This window comes from Peromyscus maniculatus, chromosome 8, assembly GCF_049852395.1.
Source record: "Peromyscus maniculatus bairdii isolate BWxNUB_F1_BW_parent chromosome 8, HU_Pman_BW_mat_3.1, whole genome shotgun sequence".
Lineage (NCBI taxonomy): Eukaryota > Metazoa > Chordata > Mammalia > Rodentia > Cricetidae > Peromyscus > Peromyscus maniculatus.
In genome coordinates this window covers 93,015,167-93,034,849 of record NC_134859.1, presented here as the reverse complement: position 1 = coordinate 93,034,849, position 19,683 = coordinate 93,015,167, and the positions used below count along the sequence as shown (strand labels likewise).

The 19,683-nt window shown below is 38.6% G+C and overlaps 1 protein-coding gene and 1 pseudogene across 24 annotated transcripts in view; both read right to left on the bottom strand.

Annotated features, from left to right (window-relative positions):
- Tanc2 (tetratricopeptide repeat, ankyrin repeat and coiled-coil containing 2) overlaps positions 1 to 19,683 on the bottom strand; it is a 338,567-nt gene that overhangs the window by 65,757 nt on the left and 253,127 nt on the right. For all 24 annotated transcript variants that reach the window (XM_076577705.1, XM_076577713.1, XM_076577710.1 and 21 more), the window contains 2 exons: positions 6,299 to 6,465; positions 2,171 to 2,778 (listed from right to left, as the gene is read on the bottom strand). In XM_076577705.1, coding sequence (XP_076433820.1) covers positions 2,171 to 2,778; positions 6,299 to 6,465 — 775 coding nt within the window. The remainder of the gene's footprint in view (positions 1 to 2,170; positions 2,779 to 6,298; positions 6,466 to 19,683) is intronic.
- Positions 10,247 to 11,267, bottom strand: LOC102907980 (nucleophosmin pseudogene; annotated as a pseudogene).

The following is a 19,683-nucleotide window of genomic DNA, read 5'->3' as shown; positions in this document are numbered from 1 at the left end:
TTTAAGGGTGGTGTTTTTGATAACTCCTGGACCTGTTTACAAATATACTCTGTTCTCTCTTAAATAAACTATGATGGCCATTTAGCAGCTGTGTCAGTAAATCACCCAAGAAGAGACTACCCAGCACCTGAAGCTGGAGTGTCTGCACCGTCTGTCGTTGCTCTTAGTTAATAAACAATATTGGAGAGCAAGCCCACATAGCTATAATATGCTTCATAAATACCGCATTTTCTCCTTTGGGAGCCCCTGAGGATTCTGTCCTTTGTAAGAAAGATATTATTAACTCAGTGGTAGTCTGTTTGCCTTGGACCTTACCTGCTTTTCAAACATCTGATATACTCCAGGACAGGAAAATAGATCAGTTAGCAAGAGATTGTTTGAGAATTGGCCTCAAAGTGTTTATTAAGTGTATATTAATTTTTTTAACTATACAGTTTTTAACCCTGCCAGAAGCAATATAAACCAGATTTACAGTAGTTTTCTTATCTGCCATTTCAGTTTCCAGGGTTTTAGTTAGCCATGATCAACTAGAAATATTAAATAAAAAAATTACATGAATAAGCAATTTATAAGTTAAATTGTGTGCTTTCTGAGTACTGTGATGGAATCTAAGACTACCCTACGTTGTCCTGCCTGGGACCTAGCCATTTCTTTGTCTAGTGTATCCATGTTGTACAATTGTACACCAACTAATCACTTAGTACTCCTCTTAGCACACTGGATGTCATGGTGCCTGTGTTCAAGTAAACTTTATTTTATTTAATAATGTGGGCTGGGCGGTGGTGGCACATGCCTTTAATCCCAGCAATTGGGAGGCGGAGGCAGGTGGATCTCTGTGAGTTCGAGACCAGCCTGGTCTACAGAGCGAGATCCAGGACAGGCACCAAAACTACACAGAGAAACCCTGTCTGCAAAAACAAAACAAAACAAAAAGTCCCTAAAGCCAAACAAAGTATAGTATTGCTGATTGACAAGTTGGATATGCCAAAGAGGATCTGTGAACTTGTTAAGTGTCTCTTTTAAGTGGAAAATATAAAGGCACAATAAGATATTTTGAGAGACCACATTCATGTAACCTTTATTATACCATACCACTTTGTTTTGTTGTTTTTCACTTCTTATTGTGACTAATTTATAAATTAAACTCTGTCATCAGCATATGTGAATAGAAAAAGCTATGATGCATCTATGGTTGATTCTCTTTGCACTCTCAGGTATCTGTTGAAGGTTAGAAGACATAAGGCTGGGTGTTACCTTAAAGCAAAATAGTTTCATGAACATCATACAACACATGCAAGAGACCCAGACTTGGTTACTTTAAAAAGCTGTGCATCAGCCGGGCGGTGGTGGCGCACGCCTTTAATCCCAGCACTCGGGAGGCAGAGGCAGGCAGATCTCTGTGAGTTCGAGGCCAGCCTGGACTACCAAATGAGTCCCAGGAAAGGCGCAAAGCTACACAGAGAAACCCTGTCTTGAAAAACCAAAAAAAAAAAAAAAAAGCTGTGTATCAAAATGCTAATAGCAGAAGGGTTGTTCTTCACCTAGTCACAGGACTAAGTTATGACACTCCTGAAGTGTCTGTTACTACAAAGGCAAGGGAGGAAAAGGCACACTCTCAACACTTTCTTTGAAATTGTACTAGTCTGGGTATTATATTATAAGAGGAAGGAATTATTTCTGCTTTTATGTAGGTCTAAGGTTTGGGATTATTATGTAAATGTTAGCTCCTACAGAACTCAACAGTTCCTCTTCTTTCCATGCAAGCATGCTTCCTTATTTCCTGTTCTAAGAAAATATCATAATTTCTTTTCTGCCTAGCTTAATATCATCATCAAGATACGGAACTAGCTTTCTAATGAATCAGCATGAAGAAATAAGCTGAGAGGCATGCCCACAAACGTAGTTGTCAGAACAAGGTCTGGTGAACAGCAGGGGCATAGGGGCAATAAAAGCCCAGCAGTGACAAGCTTTAGCCTCTTTGGTGAGTCACAGTGTGAGGAATAGGCACTACACTGCTAAACTCACTAAAGGCAGCCTGGCCTTGAGGAGAAGAGGAAAATCTCTGTGAGAAGTGTTCAATGAAGAGCAATCCCCACTGCTTTCCTACCCATGCCCTATGCAATACATTGAAAACAGGCTCAGAATTACTTCTCACAAATCTATGTCTTACCTGGGATCACAGAGAAATTTGGTTTTCTCTCCTTCTTCTCTCCAGATCAGCCATTCTCGAAATGAGGGGTGCACAAACATTCGAGTCATGTCTCTGCGCTTGATTAGGAACATGGAGAGGTTCTCCATTCTTTGCTGAAAGTCTTCCCATTCTAGTGTGCCTTCAATGCTCCCAGCATTGATGGCCTGGAAGATATGTTCATCAGTAAGTGGGTGGAGAGAGGCCACTGCCACATTCAGGAGAGGCATCACCCGGTCAAAGGAAGACTGAGTTGGGAACTTCATATTGCACTGGAGTAAATAAACCTCAGAGAGTGAGACAGGAACCACTTTGTAGCTAGAGCTCTTTAGCACTAGGTAGCCTTTCTCTATAAGGTCAAATGTTAGTTTCAGGTATAGATAAGACCCTTGACTGAGGGTCTTGAGGTGAGAACTGAGTTTGCCAAATGTAGTATTGTCCATCTTGCCGTTAAGTGAGATGTTATTCTGAATCTCTGAGCTGCTGTGAATCCGGTGCAGGATGTAAGCCTGCAGGTCTTGGTCTATGGCTTCATTCTCTTCTAGTCGATCCAAAAAAATCCTATGGAAAGGCAGCAACTTGGTAATTTCCTAAAATAGATGGAGAGAGAGAAAGAGAGAGATAGAGAGAGATAGACAGAAAGACCTTCAGTTTTCCTTAACTCTCTTATAGACTATGAGGTCCAGAATTAAGTCTGCATTTCTGAGTGGCCAACGAGAAAAACAGTATTAAGCATGATATCCATAGATTAAAGCAAATTATGCACACAGTAAGAACATGGCTTTTCCTAATACTGAGACTTTTTATGAGTCTTTGTAAAGGATACTTTAGGATCAAATTTAAGAACGTTTCTTTCCATTCTCTTTATTCCTTATACTCTAGCTTTACTGAAACCTTACCACCTCACTAAAAAGGGGTTATTGCCAAGATTATCAATAATCTTAACTTTGTCAAATCCAGTAATTAGCTTTCAGTTTTCATTTTCTCACAGTCTCAGTGTGTGACAGTTGACTACACCTTCCCACAGCATTTTTGGGAATTATTTTCAGCAGCCTGCTCTTAGGACATGTCTTCATTTTCTTATTACACTGATCAGTTTTACCCAGTCTCTTTTGCTAGCATCTCTTTCATTTTCCAGCCCACCTCAGGCTAAGGTCTCTATTAATTTTCCTTCCTTCTTCAGTCTTTCGCATGCTTTAAAACAGTTCTAAATATCATCTATTTTGCCAGGTTAGTCAATTCTCCTGAGTTTTCACCCTGTATCTTGGTGTACCCAGCAATTTATACTTTGCTGTTTCACAGATAAACTTAATGTGACTAAATAAAAATTATTAAATTTCATACTCAATCACAAGACATTCCCCATGTCAACAAATTGCTGTTGTTGTCACTAACCCTAACACTAAACCCGTGGAGGCATCTGTGATCTTTGCTCCTGAATATAGCATTTGCTCATGTACTCACTAAACCCCCTGAATTCATTCTTGTTTTCTTACTCATATTCACATTTAATATATTATCAAGTCTATTTTTTTAATTTTTATTTTACCATGTAGCTATGCTGGCCTTGAATTATCTTGCCTCAACTTTCAAAATGATGACATCACAGGCGTGAACTATATCACACCTGGCTGATCTACTGCTTTTTATTCTTCTTCAAGATATTTTCCAAATCTGACTATCTCACATGGTTTCCACCACTATCACTAGTTTAAGACATCAACATTCACCTGTATTTCTGCTTATAATCTCCATCCTCTATAATGTATTATTTACACAACCAGAGGGATAAATCTTTAAAAAAGGTAGATCAGATTTCATCACTTTCTAATGCTCCTTGGATGGGCTTCTTCCATCTACCTGAAACGACCGTTTCTATCTCTTTATATTATTTTATTTTTCTTCATAGTACTTGACATTACCCATAATATTACAATATGTTTAATTATATTTATTTTTGTTTGTATTCCTTCCTAAAAAAGTGTTATGAAAGCAGAGACATTGTATGTTTTAGTCATTACTGAATCCTCCCTAATTAGAACAGTGTAGGACATACACAACTCAAGAAATGTCTATGGAAGCAATGAAAATGCACACATGATTTTATGAGGAAAATAATTTTTAGAAATTTTTCATTGAAGAAGAGTGCAGTATCTTGGAAGTTACTGCAGGTCTCTCTATCCATGAAGACACTGAAATTTGGACTTATGCATAAAATCTGGAATAAGCATAGTACTCTGTCTGCTCTTTGGCACAGTTGAAAAATTAAGGTTTTTCTGCTCTATCTACCGAGACACTTAAAATTGCTTCTTCAATTATACATGATACCATGTTAGAACAGATTATCATGACAATATTGCTTATGCATAAGTATCAAGAATAGAGATCATAGCTACGTGTGGTGGCACACATCTGTAAATCCAGTACTTGGGAGGTTGAGGCAGGAGGATCATGAGTTTGAGGGCAGCCTGAGTTACACAATGAAATGTTGTTAAAAACAAACAAACAAACAAACCAAAACAAACAAAAAACAAAGCCAAACACAAGATTGTGTTTCTGGAGATCTCTCCTATTTATATTTTTAACAACCAAGCTATTACCCAATAATTAGACTGTATATGAATTTAGCTGTAAAGATCATTATGTTGATCTAGACTCTGTAACTCAAATGACCTGCAGAATAATAGAAAACGTATGTAAGGTGACAGGATTAGAGATACTGTTTCTGGTCAAGAGGGTAGGAAATATAATTTCCCAATGTATAGGAATAGTAGTAAAAGCTGGAAGAAAGGAAAAGGAGGAGACTTACTGTGACTCTTCTGTGTATTAATTATTTTAAGTGGGCTCTATCAAAATAGTGAGATGAGTTATTAATTATTGTAAGTGGGCTCTATCAAAATAATGGATGAGTATATATTCTGAGATCTTTTTTTTCTTTTCTTTTCGAGAATTCTATGAGATCTTAATAGTTATCAAGAAGGGATTTTGTTTTTAAAGATAAGAAATACTGTTCCGGGGCTGGAGAGATGGCTCAGCAGTTAAAAGAGTATTGACTGCTCTTCCAGAGGACTAGGGTTCAATTCCCAGCACCCACATGGCAGTTCACATCTGTCTGTAACCTCAAAATCTGACACCCTCACATAGACATACATGCAGGCAAAACACCAATGCACAAAACAATGAAAAAAATTATTTAGCCGGGCGGTGGTGGCGCACGCCTTTAATCCCAGCACTCGGGAGGCAGAGCCAGGCGGATCTCTGTGAGTTCGAGGCCAGCCTGGGCTACCAAGTGAGTTCCAGGAAAGGCGCAAATCTACACAGAGAAACCCTGTCTCAAAAAAACAAACAAACAAACAAACAAACAAACAAACAAAAAAAAAACCAAAAAAAAAAATTATTTAAAAAACTCCCACTGTTCCAAGCCACATATGAACACAAAAGAATGGGAGCTACAAACTCTACTCTAAAGTCCACAGCTTACGTATTTTTACAGGCTCAACTCTACATTCCTGATTCTTTCAATGAGTAGGGGTGATAATTTAAAGAAAACAAAACCTTATGTCTTAGTTGTAATAAGTTTAATCTAAAGACCTAATATTGCCAATATTCACTACAAGATGGCATCTATAGAAACAACTTTACATTCACACTACCCCCCCCCAAAAAAAAAAACCCAAAAATGAACTCAAGTAGAAGTGAGGGAAGAAGCAGAAAGTCTGAACTAGATTTTGCATAATTTTAAATGATTAAAAATGTGAAATGGAGTTCAAAGAGTGAGACATTTTGTACCACTAAGGAATAGACTTTCTTCTCATGCTATTTTCTTTCCTCCTTTAAAACCGATCTAGAACTCAGGACCCTCTTTCTTCTGCTTCCCTCATGCTTGGATTACACACCCAGCCCTTTAGGGCTATTCTGAGAAACATTTATGAAGCCTTTTCCAGAGAAATGGGAATAGGAACTTGAGAGTCACATAAGGAGAGAATGTTTTTTTATAGATCATGTCTCTTAAACTTAAGCAGAGCTAAGAGAACTGGGAACTGGAACTTTTTCAGTTTAAGCTCCCTAGGAGGGAGATAATTTATGGTTCAGAAGCAAACAAACACATACCTGTAAACTGGTCCTAACTGTTACAATTAGTTTGAGCCAAGAAGGAAAATTTCCAATCATTTTACTCAGAAATGATACAATTGTATCCCCATAATCCGGTTTGTGAAATTCTGCTTCATTTAATCCATCAATTAAAATGATGAAATCTTCATCTGGGATTTTTCTCTCTGAGATAGAAAGAAACAAATTACTTCACAATTACCAAGTGGATAGGTAAGTTCTCATTGTGTCTTCGATCACATTATCAGTCTGGAAAAAAATGTATTAGGAAAGACCTCTCATGAGGCGTTGGATACTCAGGGTGTATAACTTATTATAAAGACATGCAGTCATTGATTTGGTGAATTAACTGTTTTTCATCAGGCCACATATACATGAGCACATGCTTTTGTTTGTATGTTTTTGAGACAAGTTTCTCTGTATAATAGCTTTGGCTATCCTGGAATTAACTCTGTAGACCAGGGTGGCCTGGAACTCAGAGATCCTTCTGCCTCTACTTCCCGAGTGCTGAGATTAAGGGTGTGCACCACCATTGCCAGGCTTATGAGCATGTGTATTATAATTTCAGGAATACAATATTTTCATTGTGAGAGTCTTAAAGTTGGAGTTATGAAGATTTGCATGTGGAAATCCACTGTTTTCTCACACATATAAAATTAAATAGATTGAGGTTGTTTCTAGCATAGCTTAAATATAATAATATCATACATTCTTTTGTGAATTCCTTAAAGACTGAGGTGGTATACAGAACTATATGTGAATGTGTTCTGGGAAGAGAGGATGGAAGAATGGGTCATGCATCCATAGAAAGTATCTTTCTGAAAAACATCCCAAACACTTAAGTGTAAATAACAAGAATTTGTACCGTATTTTCTTTTTCTTCTTCTTCTTCTTTTTTTTTTTTTTTTTTTGTTTTTCAAGGCAGGGTTTCTCTGTGTAGCTTTGTGCCTTTCCTGGATCTCGCTCTGTAGACCAGGCTGGCCTCGAACTCACAAAGATCCGCCTGCCTCTGCCTCCGGAGTGCTGGGATTAAAGGCATGTGCCACCACCGCCCGGCCCGTATTTTCATTCTACAGTGTCATATGGATTAACATTTTTAAAAATTACATTTGTGATATATGTGTGTGTGTGTATGGAGTCAATTCTCTCCTTCTATCATGTGGGTCCCCAGAGGTTGAACTCAGGTTGGCAAGCTTGGAGGTAAGTGCTTTTGCCCACTGAGGAGCCATCTCATTGGCCCTGGATATTTTAATGAATGATAAAAAATTAATTTGCTTATAAAATTAAATTTCATTTGCATAAAGTTCCAGTAGAGTACATTATTCATTATATGACTAAAACACAGAGTATTTCTCTTTTCTAAAGTGGGAACTAACATGGGGCTGGCTACATAGTTTGACAGTATATTTGTCTACCATATAGAAGCTACTGGATTTGATCTCTAGTACTTTTGAAAAGGGAAACATTTCTTCCTTAATCAGGATAATGATATTTTTTTAAATCCCTGTGAGGTTTACTTGTTTAAGATTTTCCTTCTCCTCTTGGGAAGTGTTACTTAAAAGTTACCTAGGAATGTAGGTTTAGGAGATGCTGACAAATAAGTTTATTTAAGTCATTATCATATTTCTTTTTTTAATACAAAGAATTTCCTAATGTTATGGACATTATAAAACAATGAAAGATACTGCCAATTTCTTTTCCTTTGTCTAATGTGGTTTGCCAGCTACACCCTCAAAAGATTCTAATGATCTTTAGACTGCTTGTTAAATGAAACTAGTCTTATAAGAATGTTTCTTTATATTCATTTTCAAGCTTTTACAGAATATTAAAAGAATTTTTAAAATTAAAATTAAAAAATGAGGACAAACAAAAATTGCTACTTCATATTTTGCCACATATGAACACTTTTTCTTTCTGGTTTTTCAAGACAGGGTTTCTCTGTCTAACATTCCTGGCTGTCCTAGAACTCGATTTGCAGACCAGGCTAACCTCGAATTCCCTGAGATCCATCTGCCTCTGCCTCCCAAGTGCTGTGATTAAAGATGTGGCCACCTGGCTACTATGAACATTTAAAATGCAACTACTATTTATTTTTTGGTTGTGAGCCTCACCTTTAATGTCTAAATTAAAGAGCCATGTCTACAGCCTGTAACTACTATTTATTATCAGAATGTTGTCATAGAAAAATATTTTAATTAAAAATAAAGATATCAACTTTTATATACTTTTAAAATCCATTACCTATCCCCATTCAAATTCTAGACAGTCTCATTTTCTTATTTTTCATGGACTAATTGAAGACTTAAAATTGTTTGCCCCTTATGAGTCATTGTTCTAGTTGACAGTTCCTGGAAAGGTTTCCCAAGCTCTCTGACTTTTGTTTTAAACCATGTAAATAACATTCCCTGGGTATTCCTCATTACCTCTGATTACATACAGCCTCACTAAATCTTTGGAGTCTTCCCTAGCAGTCCCATTCTAAAACTGTACGTAGCTGCCTGGGATAAGTAATGATCACAGACATTGCAAGAGAAGAGGCAGCAGCTACAGCTGAAGTCACAACTGAATCTTAAAGTGCTTCTATACTAGTACATCCCTCAGGAGTTACTAATAAAGAACCACAGAGCATTTTTCTTCATCAGAGTTATCTTTCCTCAGTTATGATGCTACCTTCTGCTTTCATTTCATATTGGTGGCTAAAGCAAATGCCTACTAAGGAACTTCACACTTTTGGAATCTTTAAAAATTTTGGAAAATATTCTATTTTTTTAAACTAAAAGTGTATTATTTGAAATCTAAATTCTGACTACAAATTGAAAAGTTATTTTCCATAAAACTTTCCTGGGAGGAAAACTCTAGCTACCTCTGAGAATAAAATGGATATATAGTAAATGGAGGCCATTTCAACTATATACTCATACAACTAAAACCCTCATCAAATTAAAGAATGTTTCTGCCATTCAAGAAAATTCCTTTAGGTTCCCTTCCTGTCAGTGCTTAATGGGCAACTAACCATTGTTCTGATTTCTACCACCACAGGCTACACATACATTTGTTTCTTTTGATCAATATAAAGTTTCTGAGACTAACATTGTTGAGTGTAGTATTTGTTTCTTTTTATTACTAAGAATAATTCTATTGAACAAATATACAGCCTGCTTATCCACTATGCTGATGGACATCTGGGTTTATGTACTTATTAGGATGATTATATGGATGATCTTTTATTGTTAATATGATAAATCACAGTGATTAACTTCCAAGTGTTAACTAACACTGCATTCCTGGACAAGCAGAAACTAACTTTGCTATTAGCTTTTTTCTTCTTCTAGGATTCTGTTACAATGGCCATGAGGAATTATGGCCTATAATCTATTTCTTTTTTTTTTTTGTTTTTTTCGAGACAGGGTTTCTCTGTGTAGCTTTGCGCCTCTCCTGGAACTCACTTGGTAGCCCAGGCTGGCCTCGAACTCACAGAGATCCACCTGGCTCTGTCTCCCAAGTGCTGGGATAAAAGGCGTGCACCACCACCACCCAGCCTATAATCTATTTCTTCTTTTTTTTTTATTTTTTAAAGATCTTTATGGTTGACATTTTGATGTCAATGTTATACTTGTCTGATAAAAATAAACTGTGACAAGTTCTGTTTTTCTGAAAAACATCTGTATCAGACCGATATTTTTTTCTCAAACTGTTGACTATAATCATTAAAATCATTTGAATCTATAGTTTTCTTTTTTTAAAAATACTGAGTTTATTTCACATGTATATTTGTCTCCCTACCATTTCCACATCTGACCACCACTATTACTATGTCCTATCATAACATTCCATACATACTTAAAACCAAGTAAAGGGTGGAGTTCCATCCTTGAAAACTAAACAGGCATTTTAGACAACACATTCTTGGCAATGGAACCTGGACAACATTTATCAAACACAGTAGGGAAAGTTCTCACTTTGCATTATAAAAAGGACAGCCAGATATATCAACTGTTACAGAAATTAAGTAAGACGGAATTATTTCAAACTGTTTAAACCATTTTCTTAAAGAGACTTCCTCCACTGCCAGAGATCTTGAATAGCCTCCTGGTCAGTCGTCCGGAAGCAATTCTTCACATAATTAATGAACTTGGCTTCCACTTTGGGAAGAGAACCACCTTTTTCTATACTTGCTTGCATTTTTGCCTTAATGTCTTCTACAGAACTAGGTCCTTTTGGTGTTTTAGGAGTCTTTTCCTGTTTTTTGAAAGACTCTTGACCCTTTGATCTTGGTGTTGATGGTTTTAAGTCTTTTCCATTTTGGTTTGATTTTTGTGCATTTTTGGCTGGGGTATCTCGTACAGATTTCTTCACTGGAACTTTTTCTTCAGCTTCCTCATCATCAAAATCATCATCATCATCATCATCTTTATCATCTTCATCATCTTCGTCGTCATCCTCATCATCCTCGTCAAGTTTTACTTTTTTCTGCAGAACCTTGTTACCACCTCCAGGAGCAGATCGTTTTCCAGACATACTTAAAAGTTTTACATCCTCCACATCTTCATCTTCTGACACTGCATCTTCCTCTACAGCTACTAGGTGCTGTCCACTGATGTGCACAGGCCCTGAACCACAGTTCAACCTTAAGACCACAGGTGGTGTAATTTCAAAGCCCCCAAGAGAAACTGTTGGTTGTACAGACATTTTCAAAGTTGCCAGTTTTACTTTAATTGGACTGCCTTCATAGTTCATTGCTTCTGCCTCTACGATGTGCAATTCGTCTTTTGCCCTTGCCCCTAAACTAACCGTTCTTAGTGATAACTGGTGCTCATTCTCATCATTATCCACCTTAAAGTGATAATCCTTGTCAGCTTTTAGTTCACAACCATTTTTCAAAGTAGGTTCAATGTCCGAAAAGGTAGTTCTGAGGCCTGAGAGGGCTCATGTCCATGTCCATCGAGTCTTCCATGAGGTGGAGGCGCGCACTGGAGAGAAGTCGGACAGAGGGAACTGCCCACTGCTCCGCAGAACAGACACACAGGATGGAATCATGCCAGGGCTGAATCTATAGTTTTCATAATAGATTTTTTCTCTTTTAAATTATCATTAAATCTAACTGATATAATGCTATGTAGGTTTTCGATTTCTTTTAGAGTTACCAACTGGTAAGTTGTGTGTTTGTTTTAAGAACAACCAGGGCATTTTAGTGAATTTGATGAATTTTACTGTTGTGAAGTTGTTTATAATGGTTTCTTTTAAAAAAATATTTTATGAATTTTAGTGTATCAGCCCTTCATTTCTGATACTGTTTCTTGAACAGTGGCTGAGGCTTGCTTATCCAATTTCACATCTACTTTCTACTGCAGTTGTTTCTGTTTTTTGATTACTTCCCTCTTTATACTGTTTATTTTCCTTGTATTTTTCTAGTTTAAGTAAGAAACTTACATAAGTGATTTTATATTACTCACTTTAAAATATTACACATTCTTTGTATGACCTGTTCTTTGACCCATAGATTATTTAGAAGTAGATTAACTTATAAATATTTAGGGGCTTTATCTCACTGATTTCTAATTTAATTCCATTGTTTGAGAACACTGTTGCAATATTTTAACTTTTTGGGGTGTGCACACCCACATATGCAGGCCAGTGGACAACCTAGGTGCTGTTCCCTATGTGTTGTCTTTCTTTTGAGACAGGCTCTCTTAATGGCCAGGGACTTGCCAAATAGGCTAGAATGACTGTCTAGTGAGCCCTAGTGACCCAGCTGTCTCCTTCTTCCCAGCACTGGGATTACAAGGTGTACCTATATTCCTGTTTTTGTTTTAAAATAGGTATTGGATATGAAACTTAGGTCCTTATAACATGTTAGACTAAAGTAGCTCCCTAGACTGATATCATAACTTTGATTTTTGTTTGTTTTATGTACTCTAACCTAGCCTTGAATTCACAGTCCTCCCACATCAGTGTCCTAAGTGCTGGGATTCTTGGCATGCACCACTATACTCAGACAACTTTTAGAATTTTTGAGACTTGTTCAGAGTACAGTTTATGTTTTCTTGAAGAAAATACATATTCTGCATTTATTGGGTAATATTCTTTAAATATCAATCAGAGTAAGTTGGTCCAAATCTTCTGTATCTTTAATTTTTTCCCCCTACTTGTTTAAATAGTTACTGAGTCATTAAAATCTGCATCTGTAATAGGGCATTGCTTATTAAACTCTTTGATCAGTTTTGGATTTATGAAATCGTGATACTAGGTACAGAATTTAGAATTATTATATTATATCTCCTGATGAATGGCTTTCATGTCTATTAATTATCTTTTTTTTTTTTTTTTTTTTTTCGAGACAGGGTTTCTCTGTGTAGCTTTGCGCCTCTCCTGGAACTCACTTGGTAGCCCAGGCTGGCCTCGAACTCACAGAGATCCACCTGGCTCTGCCTCCCAAGTGCTGGGATTAAAGGTATGCGCCACCACTGCCCGGCTTAATTATCTTTATTAACACTCCTTGTCTAGAAGTCTATTCCGATATTAATAAACTACTCTAGATTTCTTACAGTTTATGTTATACCCACTATTTTTCTATCTTTTCATTTTCAATTGTGTCGAATCTGAGTAATTATGTAGACAACATATGGATCAAGATCTTGTTCTTTATTCAGTCTGACAGTTTCTACATTTTAAGTACTTACTCTATTTATATTTCACAACTAATTTTTAAATATGAATTATCTAATTTTTTCTATTATTTTCTTTTTTCTTTTTGGTTAACCATACAATTTTTAATGTTTTGTAAATTGTTTTTACAATTGCTGTTTATGACTTTAAGGGTGAGTAGAAACTAACAGAATTAAGTTGAAGCAATTGAACTCACTCAGAATTATATTAGTAGGGATATCTAAAGCTGGTTATAAAGAGATAAATGAGTATATGTATCTTATAGTACAATTATAAACTGTTTTTATTATGGTTGAGAATTTGAAGCAGACTCAGCAAACATCTTTATATTCTTTTTGAACACCTATAAGGCACAGCCCTTTGTATCATTGACCTTTTAAAATACCCAAGCAGTGCCAGGCTTGGTGGTGCATGCCTTCAATCCCAGCACAGGGGTGGGAGTGGGACATGGGGGGGGGGGTGAGGAGCAGAGGCAGACAGTTCTCTGTGAGTTTGAGGTCAACCTGGTCTACACAGTGAGCTCCAGGACATCAAGGACTATATAGAGACCATGTCTCAACAAAATAAAACAAAAACATGAATATGAGCAGTTTCCCCTTTTATGCCTCTATTCAAAATTTATTTCCTGAAATATCTACCATGTTCAAAGTTAAAATAATATGAATGATAAAAGTTGAACACGGGTAAGTTTTAAATTCAATTGCATACAATTTAGTCAAAGAGGTAAGTGCAGAAACAACTAATATTTGTACATCATGAAGCTTATCTGGCATATAGTAAATACTCATTAAATGTTCATGTTAAACAGGGCAGTGGTGGCACACGCCTTTAATCCCAGCACTTGGGAAGCAGAGGCTGGCAGAGCTCTGTGAGGTCAAAGCCCGCATGGTCTACAGAGCTAGTTTCAGGACAGCCAAGGCTACACAAAGAAACCCTGTCTTGAAAACCAAAACACAACACAACAAAACAAAATTCATGTTAAATTTTAAGATTTTTACATGTATATAATAATGTGTTGAGTAGCACAACTGAGATATCTAATCATTATGTTTTCTGTTTGGCTTCCAGTGCTGATAAAAACATTATGAATGGAGGGAGGCTGGTGAGGTGGCTTACTAGGTAAAGGAACCTGTTTCCAGATCTGATGACACCTATGAAATTAGGTAAAAATACAGTGTTAGGTATACAGATACTGTGTCGGCTTAATAGGAAGGAATTTAGGGCAAGAGTAGAATTTCCCTAGTGCTGGACCTGGTGCACAGAAAACAGCATCCAGGAACAGGCAGCCACTGCAGACTTAGCAGTTTGAGAAAGAAAAGCCGATATGAGGCAGTAAGCAGGTGTTTGAATATTCACTTGTAGAGAATTTGAAAACTAGGGGAGTTAAGGTAGAAGAGCAACAAGTATAGAGGTTCTTGGAGTTTGTATAGGAACTGTGTCCTTGGTTTTCTGACTAAGAGACTCTGGATGCAGACTCCTAGGGGAGAATCTGAGTCAAAATGCAACAATATTATGAGGAACATGGGCCAGAAAAGATTCCAGTGGAAGCTTTTGGCCTGTGGTCACTAATTCAGGACAGTTTAGATCTGAGTCCTGAGTGCCAGGGGGAAATTTTCCCTGAGGCGAGCATGGGTGAGACAAAACCCTCCGCTCTGCTATAGCTGCTGCTAGATGGGAATGCTTTTACAAAATCATTCAATCAGTGTCAGTTCCCTCTTGGCCATAAAGCTGAGTTTAAGGAACAAAAGTCTTGGGATGAGACAAGGGAGGAACTGAAGGGCTTGAGGGACTTAATTTCTCTTTCTCAAAAACTGGAGGCTCTTCAGGTCTCTCCTCAGAAGGGTACTCATCTCTCTTCTGTAGGGGCGGAATTAGACTCACCTGGGGGGTCATCTATCAGAATGGGAAAGTTGCTCATGATTGCCCTGGCGCAAAAACCTCCCAGAACATGGCAAATGCTCGATGCTAGTCCTGTGTCTCCTCTTCAAAGAAGTGTTAGAGAAGCAGCTGGCAGAGGGGAGAAGGGGCAAGGGTTTCAAATGTTCCCCATAACTGAGCAGCAGGACACCCAGGGTAATAATGTGCGAGTGCATGTTCTGATTCCTTTTAAACAACTTAAGGAATAAAAAACTGCATGCAACCAAGATGGCCTGACAGCCATGTTTACACAAGCTTTGTTAGAAAGCCTTCCTTTAGAGGCCTTGCCTCCTGGGACTGGAAACAAATGGCCAGAGCTTGTCTGTCAGGTGGAGATTACTTGTGGAAAAGCGAGTTTGTGGAGCAATGTCAGGCCACAGCTGAAATAAAAGGGTCCGGCAGATTCCCATTACTTTTGATATGCTTGCTGGAGAAGGCCCTCATTGGGAGACAGGTCAACAGTTAAATTTTGATGTGGCAGTGTATGCTCAGGTTAATGCAGCTGCCAAAAAGGCCTGGAATAAGCTTCTACCATCTGAAAGACAAATTGAGGATATATCAAAGGTAAGGCAAGGGTCTGATGAATTGTGTCAGGATTTTGTTTCTAGGCTAATGCAAACAGCAGGCAGGTTAATTGGAGATTCAGAAGCTGGACTTTTGCTTGTTAAACAGCTCACCTATGAAAATGCTAATACTGCTTGTCAAGCTGCTTTGAGATCTTTTAGAAAGCAAGGAAACATCTCTGACTATATTGAACTTTGTTTGGATATAGGGTCTTCATAACACCAGGGGATAGTCATGACTGAGGCATTACAGGGAAAAACAGTCAAAGATATTCTTTACCAGCAAAGAAATTATGGCTTCAGGCAAGGGAAAGCTGTCAGACCACTGAGAAGCTGTTTTGGGTGTGGCCAGATGGGACCTGAAAGGGAGTGTTCTGAAAGGGAAAAAGCTTAAGGGCAAATAAGGAAGCTGGGTTGTGCCTGAGATGTAAAAGAGGGACACACTGAGCTAATAGATAACTATCAAGGACAGATACACAGGAATCTGTTTCAGGGAAATGGATGGAGGGGCCAGCCCCAGGCCGGGGCAAAGCAGATCTCTGGGGTAATTCTGCAGGCTGTCTCCCAGAAAAGAAATATATTCAGGACCTCTATAGAGAAGCCCCAGGTAGTGCTGGATTAGATCTCAGTTCTTCCATCTATACAGTTTTGACTCTTGAAAGGGGGATGCAGGCACTCCTTACTGGTGTCATGAAATGTTTCTCCTTATATGGGGATACCAAAAATTATTAAAACTGATAATGGTTCTGGATATAGTAGTAAAGCATTTCAGTAATTCTGTTCCCAATGGCAAATTGAGCATAAAACAGGTATTCCTTATAATCCTCAAGGACAAGACAAGTGGAGAGAGCCCATGGGAGTCTCAAGATGCAGCTTCTAAAAGTTAAGAGGGGGGAATTGTACCCTCAGTCACCACATAATGCTCTTTTCATTCTGAATTTTTTGAATGTGGATGTCCATGAGCAATCTGCTGTGGATAGATTTTTGGCATGATGGCACGGAGCGACTTTTGCTCAGGTGAAATGGAAAGATCCTTGCTCAGGATTATGGAAGGGCCCCAACCATGTTTTAATATGGGGTCAAGGGCATGTTTTTGTTTTTTCACAAGATGAAAATGAAGCTCAATGACTGCCTGAGTACTTGGTGCAGTGTGTAGAACACAGGAATGTCAGCTCTGATGATACTGTAACTGCTGATGCTCCTCCACAGGAGCTGGAGTGAGAGCAGCTGAATAGTGTTCTTGATCCACTGATGTTTCATCCTGCAGTCTGGGGAAAGCAGGAGACTAAGAGGGCCCTCCAGACTGCTGAGAAGGAGTTTGGAAGATTTTGTCGATATTTGGTATTCAAGGACTGAGACTGTGAAAGCTGGAATGTAAATGGAGCCAGAGCCAGAGCCATACAGCTTCTGGTTGCTAGTGGCAAATCAATGTGTGGCTCCTTTACGAGACAGTTCCTGATTCCTACTAACAGAGCAGACAGCTTTCCAAAGAGCTGTGTAGCAGCTCAGTTACCTTGGCAACCACCTTTTCCTCAAGACAAGGTTCCTTGGGAAAGATTGCCATAAAATGCTGCTGTAATTGAGAGTGAAGTTTCAGCAATGCTTGTTTGAACTGAGTTGAATTGTTGCATTCAGGAGCTGAAACAAATTTGGGTAAAGGGACTGTCTCTCTGGCCAGCGATTGGCCTACCAGGCACACTTCCATCATGGTGGTGTGCTGTAACTGGCTCCAGGATGGCTGGGAGGGCCCATTGGGGAAGGTGGCTTGGCACCGCCCCAAGTGTTACAGCCCCCTGGCAGCAGTGCTTGCTGAATCTCAGGGCCAAGGGAACCAGATACAAAGACTTCAGAGCTGCTGGCGAGTTAGGCTCTAATTTCAAACTTTTAGTGGAACTTTAAGATTGTTACTAGAACCGACTTTTTTTGAGTTTTTGCAAACCTCAGAAATTTAACAGTTTTGCGTTCACCTACAATTTTAACTATGGTGACTCACAATTCATGTACCCTCTGTCTTGTTGTAAGTAAATGTAAATAATTCTGTTAAGAGATCTCTTTTAGATGTTTGCTAAAGTTTGTAAAGTATAAGCAGTCCTACAGAGTTTGCTTTTGGATGTAAGTTTGTAAGCACTGTAAATATGGATAGTAATATTCATGCTAGAATTATGTTAACTTGTTGATTTTAATGAACCATGGTTTGGTGAAGCTAAGGAAGTCTTTAGGTTTGATGCAGCTGCACCAGAAGTTTATTGATTTATTTGATGCATTGGCATCAAGAGTTTATTGATTTAAAAAAGGGCTTGGTGCAGCTAAGGCTGTTAGAGACATCTTTTTTTTTTTTTTTTTTTTTTTTTTGTTTTTGTTTTTCGAGACAGGGTTTCTCTGCGTAGCTTTGCGCCTTTCCTGGAACTCACTTGGTAGCCCAGGCTGGCCTCGAACTCACAGAGATCCACCTGCCTCTGCCTCCCGAGTGCTGGGATTAAAGGCGTGCGCCACCACCGCCCGGCTCGAGACATCTTAGATCCATTCCAAAAGGACATTCCATCTTGGTTATCCTCTACTCCTTTACTGGGGGTATGTGGCAGCCATAGGGATTGCTATGGTTGTTCCAGCTAGTTGCAAGCTCTTAGTAGGGATCTGAGTCAGAGCTGAGTTAAGCTCTGTACTTTTCCCTGCCAGAGGCTGGTAGTCAGAGATAGGTAAATCCTTTTTGCTAGCTGCCAACCTAAGATAGAGTACGCTTGACAGAAAGTGTATGTCCATGATGGGTAAGGCTGATTAGTGAAGAAGATCACCTAAGGCAGGCACAGTCTATCTGAGGGGTTTGAGGGGCCCTTTAAATATTAAGAAGGGGGAGCTGTAGAGCCCCACAGAGTCTCTACAAATTTTGTGCATGCTAATAAACTTATCTGGGGTCAGAGACAGAGCAGCCACAATATTAAACATAGAGGATAGGCAGTGGTAGCACACGCCTTTAATCCCAGCACTTGGGAGGCAGATCTAGGCAGAAATTCATGTGTTCAAGAATACAGCCAAGCATGGTGACTCACGCCTTTAATCCCAGAAAGCAAGCCTTTAATCCCAGGGAGTGATGGTAGAAGGCAGAAAGATATATAAGGTGTGAGGACCAGAAACTAGAAGCATTTGGCTGGTTAAGCTTTCAGGCTTTGGAGCAACACAGTTCAGCTGAGATTCATTCTGGATGAGGGAGGACTCAGAGGCTTCCAGTCTGAGGAAACAGGACCAGCTGAGGAATTGGCAAGGTGAGATAGCTGTGGCTTGTTCTGCATCTGATCTACCAGCATTCACCCCAATAACTGGCCCCGGGTTTGATTTTTATTAATAAGAACTTTTAAGATTCATGCTACAGACTTCCTCCCTTCTCATATGAACCCTGGGAAAGGTTCGGGAGCTGGCCTCCCATAGAAAGCTATAGAGGAAGAGACCCACCCTCATCCTCTGGCCTCTGTACATGTGGATGTGTATATTCATGTGCAGGTACTATATATGCAACCCTCCCCACACACCAACCCACTTCCCCACACCAAAAAAAAAAAAAAAATTAAAAAAGGTAAAAAAAAGTGTATAGCAGAGAGAGGTTTAGGAAGTATGCACTGGCTTAAGGAGGAGACCGTACTGAGGCTTTAATGGAGACCAGGGCTGTGGAGGAAAAGGGAGGAAAGGCATGAGTATGAGAGGAAGATAGAGCCCATTAATTACATTTTCATTTAAAAAATTAGCTTTTCTGATACAATTTATGTACCACAAAATGTTTATACACCCTTTTAAGCATCTTTCAAAGTGAATAGTTAAGTGATTTCTAGTATAAATACTCAAGTGTACAACCACAGGATGCTTTATTTGCATGGACAGGGCAATAAATATACTGCAGATATTTTCCAACTATACAACGTTCTATAGTATAGAGTTTCTAAGCACAGAAATCCTGTAACAGTGAGCAGGAGCTACAATTTTACTGATTTATTCTAATTCCACAGAAAGGATTAGAAGCTCTACTACGTTTATTATAAGAAAACTGAAATTTAGAAATCAAAATGAGAATTTTTACAAAGGAACAAAGAAGTATCAGTTTCTACAGGAACTTGTTCTTTCAAAATAGGGTCTTATTATATTGCCTAGGTTGGGCTTGACTTCCTGGACTCAAGAAGACCACTTACCCCAGCCTCTTCCAAGTGTTGGGACTACATGTGTGTACCATCACACTCAACACAAGCAGTCTTT